General features: G+C 44.9%; 1 protein-coding gene across 1 annotated transcript in view; it reads right to left on the bottom strand.

Annotated features, from left to right (window-relative positions):
• BPIFC (BPI fold containing family C) overlaps positions 1–8,429 on the bottom strand; it is a 38,701-nt gene extending 30,272 nt beyond the window's left edge. The window contains exons 1-2 of the mRNA XM_066253097.1: positions 8,356–8,429; positions 1,572–1,695 (exon numbers count right to left, since the gene is read on the bottom strand). Of these exons, the coding sequence (XP_066109194.1) occupies positions 1,572–1,695 (124 nt within the window). The 5' untranslated portion in view covers positions 8,356–8,429. The remainder of the gene's footprint in view (positions 1–1,571; positions 1,696–8,355) is intronic.
• Positions 8,430–15,584: the final 7,155 nt, after the last annotated feature.

Raw genomic sequence — 15,584 nt, 5'->3', positions numbered from 1 at the left:
TCAAAGGATCCTAAGACTCCAACAACAATAAGAAAGGGTTAGAAACTATTGGTTTTTATTCGGGAATAGACCTGTCTTGATAGGGTAGCACCACAGAACACATTCCTGTCAGTTCAGGGAGAAAAGACACCCCCTCCCTCATGAAAGAGCTTGAGAAAAGCAACTTACACAGAAACAAAGAGCAATCTTTTCATTTTAACCTTCTCAAGGAGGAAGCTTTGCCTTTACCCCTTACTTTGCAGCTTAAGCCCATTTCCACTTATTCTATCCTTGTTGGGGCAGAGTAGAGCAGTTTTGTCCTCTGTGACACCATGAATAGTAATACTATGACACGGGATGTAAAGGCAGAATGTAAAGGATGTAAGGATGGATGCAAAGCGGTATCAGAGAGCTTCGGCTGGAATCCCAACATTGCCACTTACTAGCTTGTGGGACTCTGCAAGTTATCCCTAACTTTCTTCGTCTGTAATATGGGGCATTAGTGAATATCAACCTGTATTTAGCTGATTTGGGCAAACATTTACAGGCAGGAAATAGGCCCATATACTTTGATTTTGCAGGCCCTTTCTTCTACATACTCTGTCCTTACCCCAGTTCAGGTAGAAGAAAATCTCAGTGCAACTTTCTTCTCTGCCTTGTGTTCAAACAGGTGGCCTTAACCTTTCAGTGCTTCAGACTCCTGTGTGCATCTAACAGATGTGTGGGGCCTCTCTCAAGGAACAGGCACCATCATCACCCCCATTAGATTTTGCACACAGTTTTAGTGAACTCTAAGTTCCTTTCAAAATCAAGCCCTTTCTGAAACTTATTACTTTTATTCCAAATCTCCTTTTCTCTATCCTATAATGCATTCTCCTTTAGAGCTCTGAGATATTCATTGTGTATGTGTGTGTGTTAGAGAGAGAGAGAGAGAGACAGAGACAGCGACATAGAGAGAATGACTCAGTAGCCATGTTTGGATATGCCAACTGTTAAAGTGATTATTATTTAGGTAACACTTTCTTCCCATACACCTTAGCAGCTCCCGTGTAAGGGACCAGATCATTTCACAGTAGATTTTGTCTCAGTTCTTTTTTTTTTTTTTTTTTTTTTGTATTTTTCTGAAGCTGGAAACGGGGAGAGACAGTCAGACAGACTCCCGCATGCGCCCAACCGGGATCCACCCGGCACGCCCACCAGGGGCAATGCTCTGCCCACCAGGGGGCGATGCTCTGCCCCTCCGGGGTGTCGCTCTGCCGCAACCAGAGCCACTCTAGTGCCTGGGGCAGAGGCCAAGGAGCCATCCCCAGCACCCGGGCCATCTTTGGTCCAATGGAGCCTTGGCTGCGGGAGGGGAAGAGAGAGACAGAGAGGAAGGAGGGGGGGTGGAGAATCAAATGGGCACTTCTCCTATGTGCCCTGGCCGGGAATCGAACCCGGGTCCCCCGCACGCCAGGCCGACGCTCTACCACTGAGCCAACCGGCCAGGGCATTGTCTCAGTTCTGACACAGCTCAGGATGAGCTTCTGGGCTTAGGTCACAGATTCTACCTCAAGGGGCTGCAGCCTGGTCTCTGAAAGCATCCAACTCACCATAGTCCAGAGCCCGCTGAGTAGCCCTCACTTTGATGCCAGGGTATGCGGTCTGAGTGGGTGAGATGCAGACATTCCATAGGACGAAACATCCCCAAAGGATTTGGACCATCTTTGTACTCATCTGCAATTAACCAACATTATGGTTCCTTTATTATTTTTGACATTCTCATTGGTCAATTCTACTCAGCATTTCTAGGCTTTCTCATTTTCATTGCTTACTTCCAGTACTTGCTCCATCCATCCATCCATCCATCCATCCATCCATCCATTGGGTAATCATTTATTGATCACACCAGAACATGTTCTAGATACTGAGGAGGCAGAGATGATGTATGTGTTGCCCCTGACCTCTGCTTTCCATAGACTAGTGGTGAATCACACACACACACACACACGATATTAACACAATATAGTATGATGCAACGCAATATAATCCAAGAGCCTTACAATAAATGTAATAATTGGGATATACCTTGAGAAGGATACTGGGGTGAGGGTGAGGAATTTTTGATAGTTTTAGAACGTGAGCCAGTAGTTTGGAAAGATGGCCCCAGTGAATGTGAGGTAATCATCCACCTGCTTAAAGACCCTTGATGACTCTCTTCTGCCGGCTGGGTAGGGTTGAAGCTCTTAGAATGGCAATCAAGCCCTTTCACAATTGGCTCCAAACTTCTTCTGAGCTGGGCACACTGAGCTATGTACTATTTCTCATTTGCTAATTCTCTCATGGTTGAGGGATTTTTGTTTAACTCTCTCTAATGTAAACACACATCCATTTACACATTCCCTTTCTCTCTCTCTCTCTCTCTCTCTCCTCATTCTGCCCCTTAACCCCACATTCTGCCTGGTGTATGTGTTCTCCAGGGCCAGCTCCAATGCCCACACTGTGGTGAAAACTTCCCTCACCATGTCATTTTGCACTGGGCTCGACATCCTCTCCTCTGTGATTCCACTGCATTTTGTACAATACACATGCATCCATTTGAGCATAGGAAACAGCATGAGCTTTGAGGCAGGCTGACCGCCCCCACCACTGCACCTCCAACTATAAAACCAAGTCAGGATCATTTCATGTGGATGTTTACAATCCCTCCTCACTGCTCTCCCTGCTTCCCTTGCCCTCTTCTGGCTCTCCTCCACGCCTTAGCCAGAATAGGCCTTTAAAAATGAAAGCCAGATCTTGTCACCCCCACTCCATAAAAGCTTTCCCGGGGTTCCCCATCTTACTCAGGATAGAAGCCAGAGACCTCTACCAGCTGCAAAGCCATGCCCTACCCTACCCCATGCCTCTACCTTCTCATTGACCTCCTTCCTTAACACAGCTGTCTGGCTCACCTGCTCCCAGCCTCGATGGCTGACTTGATCTTTCTTGGCCACTCTAAGCAGCCTGCATCCCCAGGTCTTTGCGCTTATCTTCCCTCTGCTTGGCACCATCATCTGGATAATCACATGTCTTGGCCTTTCACTTTCTTCACGTACAGGTGGCATCTCAGTGAAGTTTTTCCTAACCACGCTGTACAAACAAGGACCTGCTCCCCATGACCCTGATATTCCCTATGCCCCTACTCACTTTATATCTCCAGGCACTAATCATCATCTTGCACAGTCTATAGTTACTTATTTGTTTATTGCAGGTCTTTCCTGCTGGAATTTTTAGGCTTCATGGGGAAGAATTTCATCACTTCGGCACCATAAAAATATTTTAACACTGGCACATAGTAGGCAATGAGTAAATGCTGAATGATTGACTGACTGACTGACTGAATGTCTCTTCATTGAGACTGTGAGTGGGCTAGGTTAGGCTTCTGCGTTCCTGCAGCACTTGCACCAGTCCTGATCTTAATCTGCACTATCCTGTATTGTGATTGTCTTTGTCCCTTCATTACAGTCATAATAAATATCTTCTCTGAGGAGAAGGACCACATCTTCTTCACTGTTACATTGCTAGTGATTGGCATGTATTAAATCTTCAATGCATTCTTGTTAAATTAATGGATAATGAATTAATGCCACACCATGAATTAATGAATCATTTCTTGATGAATGAAGCACAGCTACCAACAGCAACTGTGACATGGGTTTCTTTTAATGACAGCCAAGTGAGCAATACATTCACAGGCCTTGTTTATAATTTCAGTGAGCTGTCACTGCTGCATTTGCACATGCCAAAGACCCACTAGTGCAGATACCCACTAAGTTCACACACAAATCTGAAACAAATCAGAGAAGCATTCGTGGGAGTGGTCAAAGAAGAGGAAGTTGTGGGAGCCGTGCACTTAGACAGAAGGAAGGGTAGGGCAGGGGAAGATTCAGAAGGGGCTGGGATTCAGGAGCGATCTGGAGGAAGGGGGAGGGGTCACTGAAAGAGGTATGTGTGTGTGTGTGCGGGGGCGGGGTGCTTGGCCAAGATAAGCAAGAGGTTTGATAAAGGGGCTTATGTGGGCTTATGGGTAAGGCCATAGATGTGGGATTGGGGTGACGAAGACAAAAGGGTGTCCCAGAGCATTTCTTTGAAAGAAACAAAGCAGTCTGACCAAGGAAGGCAGTATCTGAGTAGGGCTGTTGCTAGCCTATCTTGACTTCGTGTGAAATGCGGAAAGGTGCTCTTAGGCACAAAGCAGGGCTGTTGGAAAGTGTTTTAGGAAATACCCACACCAGTGTTTCCAGCTTGGCGGGGAGAGCGAGGGCTGCCCCAGTCACTCCCGGGGCTGGTGCACAAGCTGCCCGACTCATTCAGTGGCCCTACGCTCGATTAGTGAACGCTCAGGCGGGTGTTTTGCTGGAGGGCCATGCAGTTGGGAGTTAGGGTCTTGACCTGTTTGTTCTGTACGGCCTAAGTTCACCTTCAGGTGTGGCAAGAGGCTGGCTCAGTCAACCTGCTTACACCTGTCACCTGACCTCCCAGAAGCCCTCCCTGTGTCCACCACTGGCTGGACACATTGAGCTCCTGGCTCCTGAACACACGCCATGTTTCCTGCCCAATGCCTGTGTTTGTGTTGTTCCCCTTTACCTGGGCCTGCAGCAACCCTCTGTATCCAAAAGTCCATTTTAAACACAGCCTTCTTTCCAAAACAGTTTCTGACTTTCCAATGCTCATCTCATTTTCTTCTGAATCCTCTGTCAAAATATATATATTTGTTCAGGTGTTTTTATTTATTTGTTTTTGTTTATTGTCTGTCTCTCCTACCAGAATGTAAGCATCATGAAGAATGAGGGTACAGACCTGATCCAGTTTGGAGGTCCTAGAGCCTGACTCAGTGTCTTGGAAACAGTGAGGGATTGGTAAGTATTCTTAGAATGACTCAATGAATCATAAGTGAAGGAATAGCCCTCACCTCACTCTACGTTATAGCTTTTTGCAGAGGTGATCTGTACACTAGCAGAGCACATGCGGCCATCGCAGCTGGTGTTGGTCACAGTCCAGGAGCACAGTTGAGAGGTTAGGTACTGGATCGAGGGAGGACAGGGGACATCTTGGAGGAGTGGTCAGTGTGGCTGGGCGTACTGGATGTGGGGTGGAGACTCAGAGTAGTAACTATTTACTATTAATACTTAGTTATTTTAATATTGTAACACTGCAATGGCTATATACATTCAGAGTGATGTCTCAGCCCTTTGGAGCTGGTTTGGGTTACACAGGACAATCTGCAGAAAGAACCTGGGCAGCATTGCTGTGGGCAGGGCTAAGGAGAGGGGGCTGGAGGATGATCAGGGTGCAGGCAACACTGAGGGAAGCACAGAGGAATGAGAGTGAGAGCTAAGGGGGGAGGGGTGTGGGTAGGAGAAAATGGTCTCCAGGCAGGCAATGAATCTAGTGATTGTTGGAGGAGCAAGTGTAGGAGGGTAGAGGGGGGATAAATGGCAATGAATGAAGACTTGACTTGGGGGGCTGAACACACAATACGGTGTACAGAGATAATTATGTTAACCAGTATCACCCCAATAAATTCAATTAAAAAAGAAAGCACCGAGTGATCCAAGGGCTGGAGGAAAGCTGAGGAGTGGGTAAGCAAGTGTGAGCACTTGCATACTCTGGGAGGAGGGATGGTAGTACCATCTCCTACTCAGAACGGACTCGGGAGCTGGGTCCGCTGGCCATTTACGTTAGGCCTTCCTTGATCCTTTAGTCAACCTGGGGGATGGTCGAGGGGTCCTGGACAGGAGGATAGCAGAGATGAGTGGGACTATGGGAGGAAGGGGAACACACCTACCACTAAGGTTTGTGGCTATTCATCAAATGGTGTGGGAGTATTTCCACATTTTAACAAGTGATGAGGCCATATGAATGTGTAGTCATGCTACTCTCTGTAAATGGATTTGTCATGCCAAGGCAGGCATCAGACAGACTTTTCAAAAGAGGAAAACATTTTTTACAGCAGCAGAAAGCAATGGAAATGAATGTTAGACAAAAAAATTTCTAACCATTAGATTGCATGCAAATTAAGGTAGAAAATATATCTGTGCCTGACACATAGCAGGACCTCAATAAATATTTACTAACTCAATGACTGACAGACTTAGAAGATCCTGGTTAACTAAGAAAGGTGTCAGACCAAGGTGGAAAAATGAGAAAACCAAATTGTCCTATAAATAGCTCTCCATTTCCACAGTGCAAAAACACAATAAACCAAAGAAGAGATATTACTGGCTAATGAAATCATAACCAAAATAATAAACTTGTATTTTTTTCTATTTTATCATTTACAAAGCTCACAACACTTCAGGTGGATGTTATCTGACCTCCATTCTGGACACATGGACACAGAGGCTTAGAGTCTGAATGACCTGCCCAAGATTCCACAGTAAGTCAGGCACCTGGAAATCAAACCTTGTTCTTCTGGCTCCTACTTTTAGTGTGTGTGTGTGTGTGTGTGTGTGTGTGTGTGTGTGTGTGTATTTTTTTTTCATTTAATGACTTGATGAATGCTAGAATTTTCATTTTCATTTGGGAATTTTAAATAGGACTTCCTTGATGCCATCTTCCATGTGGAAAAAAAAATCATTAGGCATCTGGAAATTTTCAAGCATCAAGTGCAAGTCCCTTTGACTTTTCTTGGGTACAAGGGAAGTTGTTTTTTTTTTAAATTTATTTATTCATTTTAGAGAGGAGAGAGAGAGAGAGAGAGAGAGAGAGAGAGAGAGAGAGAAGGGAGGAGCAGGAAGCATCAACTCCCACATATGCCTTGACCGGGCAAGCCCAGGGTTTTGAACCAGCAACCTCAGTTTTCCAGGTCAACGCTTTATCCACTGCACCACCACAGGTCAGGCCAAGGGAAGTTTTAAATTCCCTTCCAGCAGCAAAAAGCTGTTTTCCTTTCTAGGTTAAAGAAAGTTTCTGAAGTGGTCTACTTTGATGGAGATCTAGGAACTCAAAATTGCATATAGGAAAACATATTTTTCCTCTAAAAATTTTACGAGTGAATGAAATTACTGGGCTATAGAGGGATGGATTGTATGTAACTTTCAATTGAATTGTTTGGTTAGGATGATAATTTATGGGCAGGGGTGGAAAGGAACCTTGTCAAGCAAGGAGATGACTCCTAAAAAGGTTAAGTAATTTGCCTGACAAGTCAGGGCAGGGTGAGTTGCCTGTTAAAAAAAGGAATCCAAGGTGATTTAAAAACCCTGCCAGCCGAGTTACCTATTTTGTTGTTTCTTTGGAATTGCTTCTTTCTAAGATTCAAAGCCTTGGAACTCATTACATCTCTCTCTCTCTCTCTCTCTCTCTCTCTCTCTCTCTCTTTTTCTTTCTTTCCTTCTCTCCTCCCCCCTCTCTCTCTCCCTCCCTCCCTCTTTTCTTCCTTTCTTTCTTTATTTATTACATTTTTATACCAAGATCTGGACAGATTAACACCTCTAAATTAGATAGTCCTTGCCTGAGCCATTCCAAAGATGAGAAATGAGAAAACTCTGGTGCAACTGAGAAAATTCCTGAGACAGATCAATTTACCACTACCACTCATTGGGGAGAACTCTGACAGACTGGAAAAATTGGCTAAAGAAGTGCTGAGTGAATCAAATGTAGCCTTTAAAACAGAGGCAAAGTTTGAATGATTAAATGCTATTGGTTTAAAGAAACCTAGTGGTGAAGTGTCTTCAACCTAATGGTGAAGACAAAATGTATGCAAGAAGTCTAAAGCAACAGGTATGGGCTATCGCAAGAATGGGAGAATATTTCAAGGGATTCATCCCACACCTCTGATTTCATATCAAAATCTGTAACAACAAGGGCCTTGACAATTTACACTAAATATTTCTTCCCCTAAACTCCATACACAACACAGACAAGCTAAAAATTTCAGGCAAGTGGGAGGGTCGTTTGCTCTGGCAGGATCTTGGTCACTGGTATGGTTCAAAACCTGGCCCCAAAGTAGAGAGATCACAGCAGCTCCTTCATCCCAACCACACCAGCTGAGAACTGAGTTAGAATTTTCTGCCACTGTGCTGGGTTCCCCATTGAAATGGAAGCAAAAATAAGTCCAGACTCTGGAGCAACCCTCATAACAACACTAAACATGCAAAACCAAACACGTTCAGTCCCAATCAAGTTCTCTTTTCTTTATTAGAGCTGTTTATAGTCTCCTGGGTGAGCATAAGTGACATAAAAACAAAACAAAACAAGACAGAAAAACCAAGGCAGACAATCATAACTCAGAATACGTGACAGCTGCCTGTTCAGGGTGTCAGTGTCCTACCCGATTGGGGATGTCTCCAGCAAGAGGCGATCCCCGTCAGGAGACCGTGCGCTGGCACGGACCTGAAGTTCGTTCACGATTCTTACCTCAAGCAGAGGAAGAGTCCAAAGCCCGGGAGCACCTTCGATTCCCTCTGCCTTTGAAGTCGACGTGTTCTCTACTTGAGCTTTGAACCCAGCTGCCGCAAAGACAAGATAATTAAGTCTGAATCATCTAGTGGTGTATTTTTTTTAAATGCCTCTTTCAAAATGTGATACATAATTGCTTCACTTCAATTACTCAATGACATGAATGGACAGTGCTGTCTCTACCTAGATGAGCAGACAATGCTACCTATGCAATCATCACCTCCCTGCAACACGCACACATACACCCCCCCCCCCACACACACACACATGTGAACTTGTTATGGCTACTTTACCAGAATGATTAAGTCAAGATATCCACTGTATTGAAAAAGGTGTTAAATTGTATTGAATTAGAAGAGGAAGAATTTTCCTTTCTGGAACAATGAGCTGGTTTTTCCTGAGCAGGGTGCCGGCAGGGGTTTGCTTCACTACTGCCCAGCATACCTTTTGCACTTGTAGTGGATCAGATTCAGTCTGAAAACATGAGGCTTGATAACCAGGCTAACCTAGTTACCATCTTTATCTGCCCGGGTAAGACCACAGACAGCATCTCGGAGTGTCTGTTCCTTTTCAGGTTATTAATGACTTCCTGTCTCAGCATTCCTTTGAAGTAAGCTGGGTGGGTTCACCAACGAGGCATTCTGTAACTTGATGTCTTTAGAGTCTAAACCCCATCCCTACTCCCATCCTCCATGTTTTAGTCATTGCATTTTAGATGGCCAGGGATCTAATTGCATGAAGTGTCTAATGTCTTACTTACAATTTTCAGGGTACGATAGGGTCACCAATCGTCCTGGTTTGCCTAGGATGCAAGATTCTCAGTACTAAAAAGAGGGCAGTCCTAAGAGAACTAGGAAGATTGGTCACCCTAGTAAGAAAAAGAGGCATGTTCACTTGGCATTGTCTGCACTTCTGACAGCTTATCAGTTTTCTCATCTAGTGTACCTCCAGTTATATTTACCTACTTAGCCTGAGTATACTTAGGGGTAAAATGAAGATAAAAATAGTATCTACCTTGCCCTGGCCGGTTGGCTCAGCGGTAGAGCGTCGGCCTGGCGTGCGGGGGACCTGGGTTCGATTCCCGGCCAGGGCACATAGGAGAAGCGCCCATTTGCTTCTCCACCCCCACCCCCTCCTTCCTCTCTGCCTCTTTCTTCCCCTCCCGCAGCCAAGGCTCCATTGGAGCAAAGATGGCCTGGGCGCTGGGGATGGCTCCTTGGCCTCTGCCCCAGGCACTAGAGTGGCTCTGGTCGTGGCAGAGCGACGCCCCGGAGGGGCAGAGCATTGCCCTCTGGTGGGCAGAGCGTCGCCCCTGGTGGATCCCAGTCGGGCGCATGCGGGAGTCTGTCTGACTGTCTCTCCCCATTTCCAGCTTCAGAAAAATACAAAAAAAAAAAAAATAGTATCTATCTTGATAAGTTCTGCTGGGAAAAAAATATTGCTAACTGTTCTAGTTCATTTGGGCTGCTCTAACAAAATACTATAGAACAGTCTAAAAGCTAAGCTTTTTGTCTTTGTGAAGACCACATAGCTGTTCTGGAAAGTCCAAGATCAAGGTGCCAGCATGGCCATATTTTGGTTAATATCCTCTTCCAGGTTCACAGCTGGTGTCTGTCCTCTGGCTGTGTCCTCATGTAGGTAGACAGAGCCAGGAGACAGATAGGGACAGACAGACAGGAAGGCAGAGAGATGAGAAGCATCAGTTCTTTGTTGCAGCTCCTTAGTTGTTCATTGATTGCTTTCTCATTTGTGCCTTGATGGGAGGGGCTATAGCTGAGCCAGTGACCCCCTGCTCAAGGCAGCGACCTTGGACTCAAGCCAGCAATCATGGGGTCATGTCTCTGATCCCATGCTCAAGCCAGTGACCTTGTGCTCAAGCTGTTGAGTCCGCAATCAAGCTGGATGAGCCCGTGCTCAAGCCGGGGACCTCAGGGTTGGTTTTTTTTTTTGTATTTTTCTGTAGCTGGAAACGAGGAGGCAGTCAGACAGACTCCCGCATGTGCCTGACCAGGATCCACCCAGCATGCCCACCAGGGGGCGATGCTCTGTCCATCTGGGGCGTTGCTCTGTTGCAACCAGAGCCATTCTAGTGCCTGAGGCTGAGGCCACAGAGCCATCCTCAGAGCCCAGGCCAACTTTGCTCCAGTGGAGCCTCGGCTGTGGGAGGGGAAGAGATAGACAGAGAGGAAGGAGAGGGGGAGGGGTGGAGAAGCAGATGGGCGCTTCTCCTGTGTGTCCTGGCCAGGAATCAAACCCAGGACTCCTGCACGCCAAGCCAACGCTCTACCACTGAGCCAACCGGCCAGGGAGACCTCAGGGTTTTGAACCTGGGTCCTCTGTGACCCAGCCTGATGCCCTATCCACTGCACCACAACCTGGTCAGGCTGGAGCTTCTTTTATAAGGCACTAATCCCATTATGACATAAGGGCCCACCTACTAATACCATCACTTTTGGGGGTGAGGATTTTAACATAAGTTCTGGGGGACAGAAACATTCAGACCATAGTAATAACCTATGTCATAGGTCCTATGAGAATGTGCTCATAAAACTGTAAAGGGCTCGAAAATCTTGTTCATTAGCATGTGGCCATTATCAATGGTGATATGAGACACTGTAGACTCTCTCCTCATAAAATCATTTATTATTGGTCACCACAGATTAATCTATTCATTAAATTAACAATATTTATTTGGGCACCTACCGTGTGCAAGGTCCTATGTAATAAAAAAGACAGACTCTCAGGTCACGTGGAGTTTATGTTCTAGCAAATGAAGATATAAATTAAGCAATCACAAAATAAACAAAAGGTATAGATTGTGGTATGTGCAATGAAGGAAACAAAGGGACATAGCTTGTGGGGTGCTCATATCATTGTTAGGGTGATGTAACTGGGGCAGGTGTGCTTACTTTGTTAGGGGTCCAGGAAGGGTTCTCTGAGGAGGTAACATTTGAGCATTAGAAACCAGGCAGGCAAAGCATTGAAGGGAAAGGTGAAGGGAACAGCAAAGGTAGGCCTGTGTATCTGGAATGTAGTAGGGGCAGAAATAATGGTATTAGACATTTAAATGATGATATTGGTTGTTCTGGGAAGAGGGTGGCAGGAAATATATGAATTTCCAAGTCATCCGCCTAGAGGTGAAATGGAAGCCACAGAAGTGGATGACGTCAGAGGCAGTTTCCCAGGGTGCCTATGCTACCCTGGAGGGATGCGGAATAATTTCAGGTGCTACATGGATGAACACTTGAGATTGTATTGTGATTATCTTTAGTGTATTAGGAAAAAATACAGAACCAGACATGGAAGAAAAAATCGCATATCACATGGAAAAAAATTCACGATGTACCTCTCTTTCTGTCCTTTCCTCAGAATCTTCCTGGGTGGCATCTTTCCTCTCTCCCCACCTCTCTCTCTATCCCTAGGTTTCCTTTCCTCTCCCCTCTCCAGAGCAGCTTCTTGGTTCGCCCTTCTTCCCTGCTCCTCCATTTCACCCCCATTCCTCTTCTCTACCAGAAAGATTGAGATCATGTTCAGCCTCCTATTTGCATCTCATACACGTTAACCAGCTGCACAGGACCCGCTAAACCTAGAAGGAAGCTGAAAACTGTAATATAACAGTTGCCAATATTTCCTGATGCAAATATTGATTTTTCTTGTTGTCATGAAAGACCTGAAAGTCTAACCGTATCTTGGTGAAAACCTGAGTCATCATCGTGTATCCAGGGACTTTCGGCACAGGATTTAGGGGAAGTTCTTAGGAAGGGTGGCCCGGATGAATGAGGAGAGAAAATACGAAATGTGGGGACTCTGCCCTGCAGTTCTTGAGGACTCTAGCCTCACAGGGACCTGCTCGGCCCATCCCAACTCTGGAGCCTTGGGCAATTCGTTCACTCCTCTGGGGCTTGGAGCCATCCTCTGTAAAAGTGGAGATCATGCTTACTTAAAGAGTCATTATGAGAATTATACTAAATGAACTAGCACATATGAAGTTCTTCATACAATGTCAATAAATCAGATACATTATTACCTGCATTTCCTCTACTTCTATGTTAAATTCATAATTTAAGATATTTCACTAATTTTAAGAAATGCAAGTTTAGTTTTCATGGTATTTATTTATTTGTTTATTAGCGAGTGAGAGAGAGACAGAGAGACAGAGAAAGGGAAAAATAGGGACAGACAGACAGGAAGGGAGATGGGAAAACATCAAAAAAATTTTTTTCTGTATTTTTCTGAAGCCGGAAACAAGGAGAGACAGTCAGACAGACTCCTGCATGCGCTGGACCGGGATCCACCCAGCACGCCCACCAGGGGGCTACGCTTTGCCCATCCGGGGCGTCGCTCTGTAGCGACCAGAGCCACTCTAGCACCTGGGGCAGAGGCCAAGGAGCCATCCCCAGCGCCCGGGCCATCCTTGCTCCAATGGAGCCTTGGCTGCGGGAGGGGAAGAGAGAGACAGAGAGGAAGGAGGGGGGAGGGGTGGAGAATCAGATGGGCGCTTCTCCTGTGTGCCCTGGCCAGGAATCGAACCCGGGACTTCTGCATGCCAGGCTGATGCTCTACCGCTGAGCCAACTGGCCAGGGTGGAAAACATCAATTTTTTGTTGCAGCACCTTAAGTTGTTCACTGATTGCTTTCTCCTATGTGCCTTCATGGGAGTAGTGTGCTCCAGCGGAGCAAATGATCCCTTGCTCAAGCCAGCAACCTTGGGTTTCAAGCCAGCTACCTTTGGGCTCAAGCCAGCGACCATGGGGTCATGTCTATGATCCCATGCTCAAGCTGGCGACCCCATGCTCCAGCTGGTGAGCCTGCGTTCAAGCCTGGGACCTTCCGGTTTGGAACCTGGGTCCTCTGCGTCCCAGTCCGATGCTCTATCCACTGAGCCACCGCCTGGTCAGGCCATGGTATTTATTTTTTACCTTTACCCCCTATTTGGTAATTAATAAAAAATTTCCCTTTATAGAGCTTCCCCTTTTAAACAAATTTATATACAGTTTAAGAAGGAGGTTTATTTATAAGGAACAAGGTAAATAACAGTACAGCTCATGAGAAACACGGAATACTTTTTGGAAAAAGGGCTGAAATAAATGGAGTTTAGGAAACTTAGATTAAATAATAGAGTGTAGCTAGTCTGTTTCATTTCATTTGAAAGGGGCTATAGATTGTTAACCAATGTCACCCCAATACATTTAATTAAAAATAAAATAAAAAAAGAAAAGGGTTATAGAAATCAGTTTATTAGCTTGCCTTTCTGTTCAAAGACTTGTTTTAGGGAAAATTTGCCAAATTCATCATTAAAAACAAGAATAAAAGCCAGCAGCACTATATATATAAAAAAGATAGAGAAAAATAAGAGGTAACATTTATTGTGTTTGTGATGCTCTGGGCACCAGCTATATATGAACTCATTAAATCCCCACCAAGACTGTATAAAGTACTAATATTATCTTCATTTTACAGGTGAGGAAACAAAGAGGTTAAGAAACTTGCCTAAGCTTAGGCATTGCAGACAAGTTATAGGGCCAGCATTCAGGATCCAGGCCGGTACGTGTTGTGCTTTTGGAAGTCCATGCTCTCAACCACTATGCTAAGCTGCCTTTTTAGGAAGGTCACTAAAGGGCAACAGGAAGGTCACTAAAGGGCAACCCACAGTCCAGGGGATATGGAAGGTGAGCAGAGAGAAGGATGCTGTTGCCAGGCAACACGTCTGGTTTTTCGAGCTGCTAATGAAATCTGTGTAATTGCTGGTTTGAAATTGCTAGTGTATTCCTGACCAGAGGAATAAGTGACCCTACAGTTTACTCTGAGGGGCTGGGGAGACATCTGGCAGAATCATCCTTCACTCGGCAGCATATCCCCCTCTCTCCCAGTTCTGTCCTAGGCCACACTCTCCTGAAGTCTGTGCGATGACAATTCTGGGTGGACACCAGTGACTGACTCAGAGCCCGGCTGCTCCCACCCACCAGTCACACTCTGGAATGATTTACGGCAGTGACTCCCTCCTGGTTTTGAAAAATAAACACACCACTTACCTACTTACCTCCACTTATTATCAGTTATCTAAAAGGGGGTTACATTTTATTATTTGCGGCTCAAAGTGAACTTAAATTCATGCTAAGTTTTAAATGCATGACTCTTATGAGAAATGAAGGGTATTGTGGAAACCAACAAACAAGACCTTGTGATACCACTCTGAAATTCTGAGAATCACAGATGTGAGCCCAGTTCAAACAAATCATTTCTCTACCTTGGCATTAATGACATTTAAGGTCACACAGAATTCTTTTTTTTTCTTTTTAAACAATTCTTTCTTTTTTTATTAAACAACTGTTTTTCAATTACAGTGGACATATTGGGCCACATACTTCTTTGATGTAGGGGCTACCCTGTACTTTGCAGGACGTTTAGCAGTAGCCCGTCCTCTACCCTGCTGTTAGCAGCTCCACTCTATCTTGCCTGACTTGTGATAGAAATGTCTCTACACTACGGTGTATGGCCCTCGACAGGCCTCAGTTGAGAATTAAGAAACCAACAATGTCTATTAAAAGTATTCTATCTGGCGTTTGCAGTAGGAAATGACACTCTTCTTGTGGATCAGATTTAATATTCTTTATAATATTTTTCTTAATTACCCAATAAATAGGTGAATACATTATCTTGGTAAAATATTCAAATCAGATTACAGATCAAACTGAAAATCCTAATGCTTTCCCTGACTTCTTTCCTGTCTCCTGTCTGCCTTCTTCTAGTTTGCTTTCCAAGAATATTTTTCCTTCTTTCTTCCAATAAGTTCCAGACATCTTCATTTGGTCCATGGATAGGATTATAATTATTTCATCAACTTCTGGAGAGTTTTTTTTTTTCTAACTTTCATGAATCTAGTTTCAACTCACAATATTTTTCTAATAGCCCATTTCAATATCTTGCCAAGCATGACATCTACATGAATTGTAATTTCTCCTGCACAGGAGAGTCCCTGAGTGTCTATTTACTCGATGGTTTTTTGTTTTTTTTTTCAGACACAGAGAGAGAGAGTCAGAGAGAGGGATAGATAGGGACAGACAGACAGGAAGGGAGAGAGATGGGAAGCATTAATCATTAGTTTTTTGTTTCGACACCTTAGTTGTTCATTGATTGCTTTCTCATATGTGCCTTGACCGTGGGGCTACAGCAGACTGGATAACCCC

Source organism: Saccopteryx bilineata, chromosome 1, assembly GCF_036850765.1.
Source record: "Saccopteryx bilineata isolate mSacBil1 chromosome 1, mSacBil1_pri_phased_curated, whole genome shotgun sequence".
In the NCBI taxonomy this organism is placed as follows: domain Eukaryota; kingdom Metazoa; phylum Chordata; class Mammalia; order Chiroptera; family Emballonuridae; genus Saccopteryx; species Saccopteryx bilineata.
The sequence above is the reverse complement of the archived record's forward strand: the minus strand, read 5'-3'. Positions and strand labels throughout refer to the sequence as shown.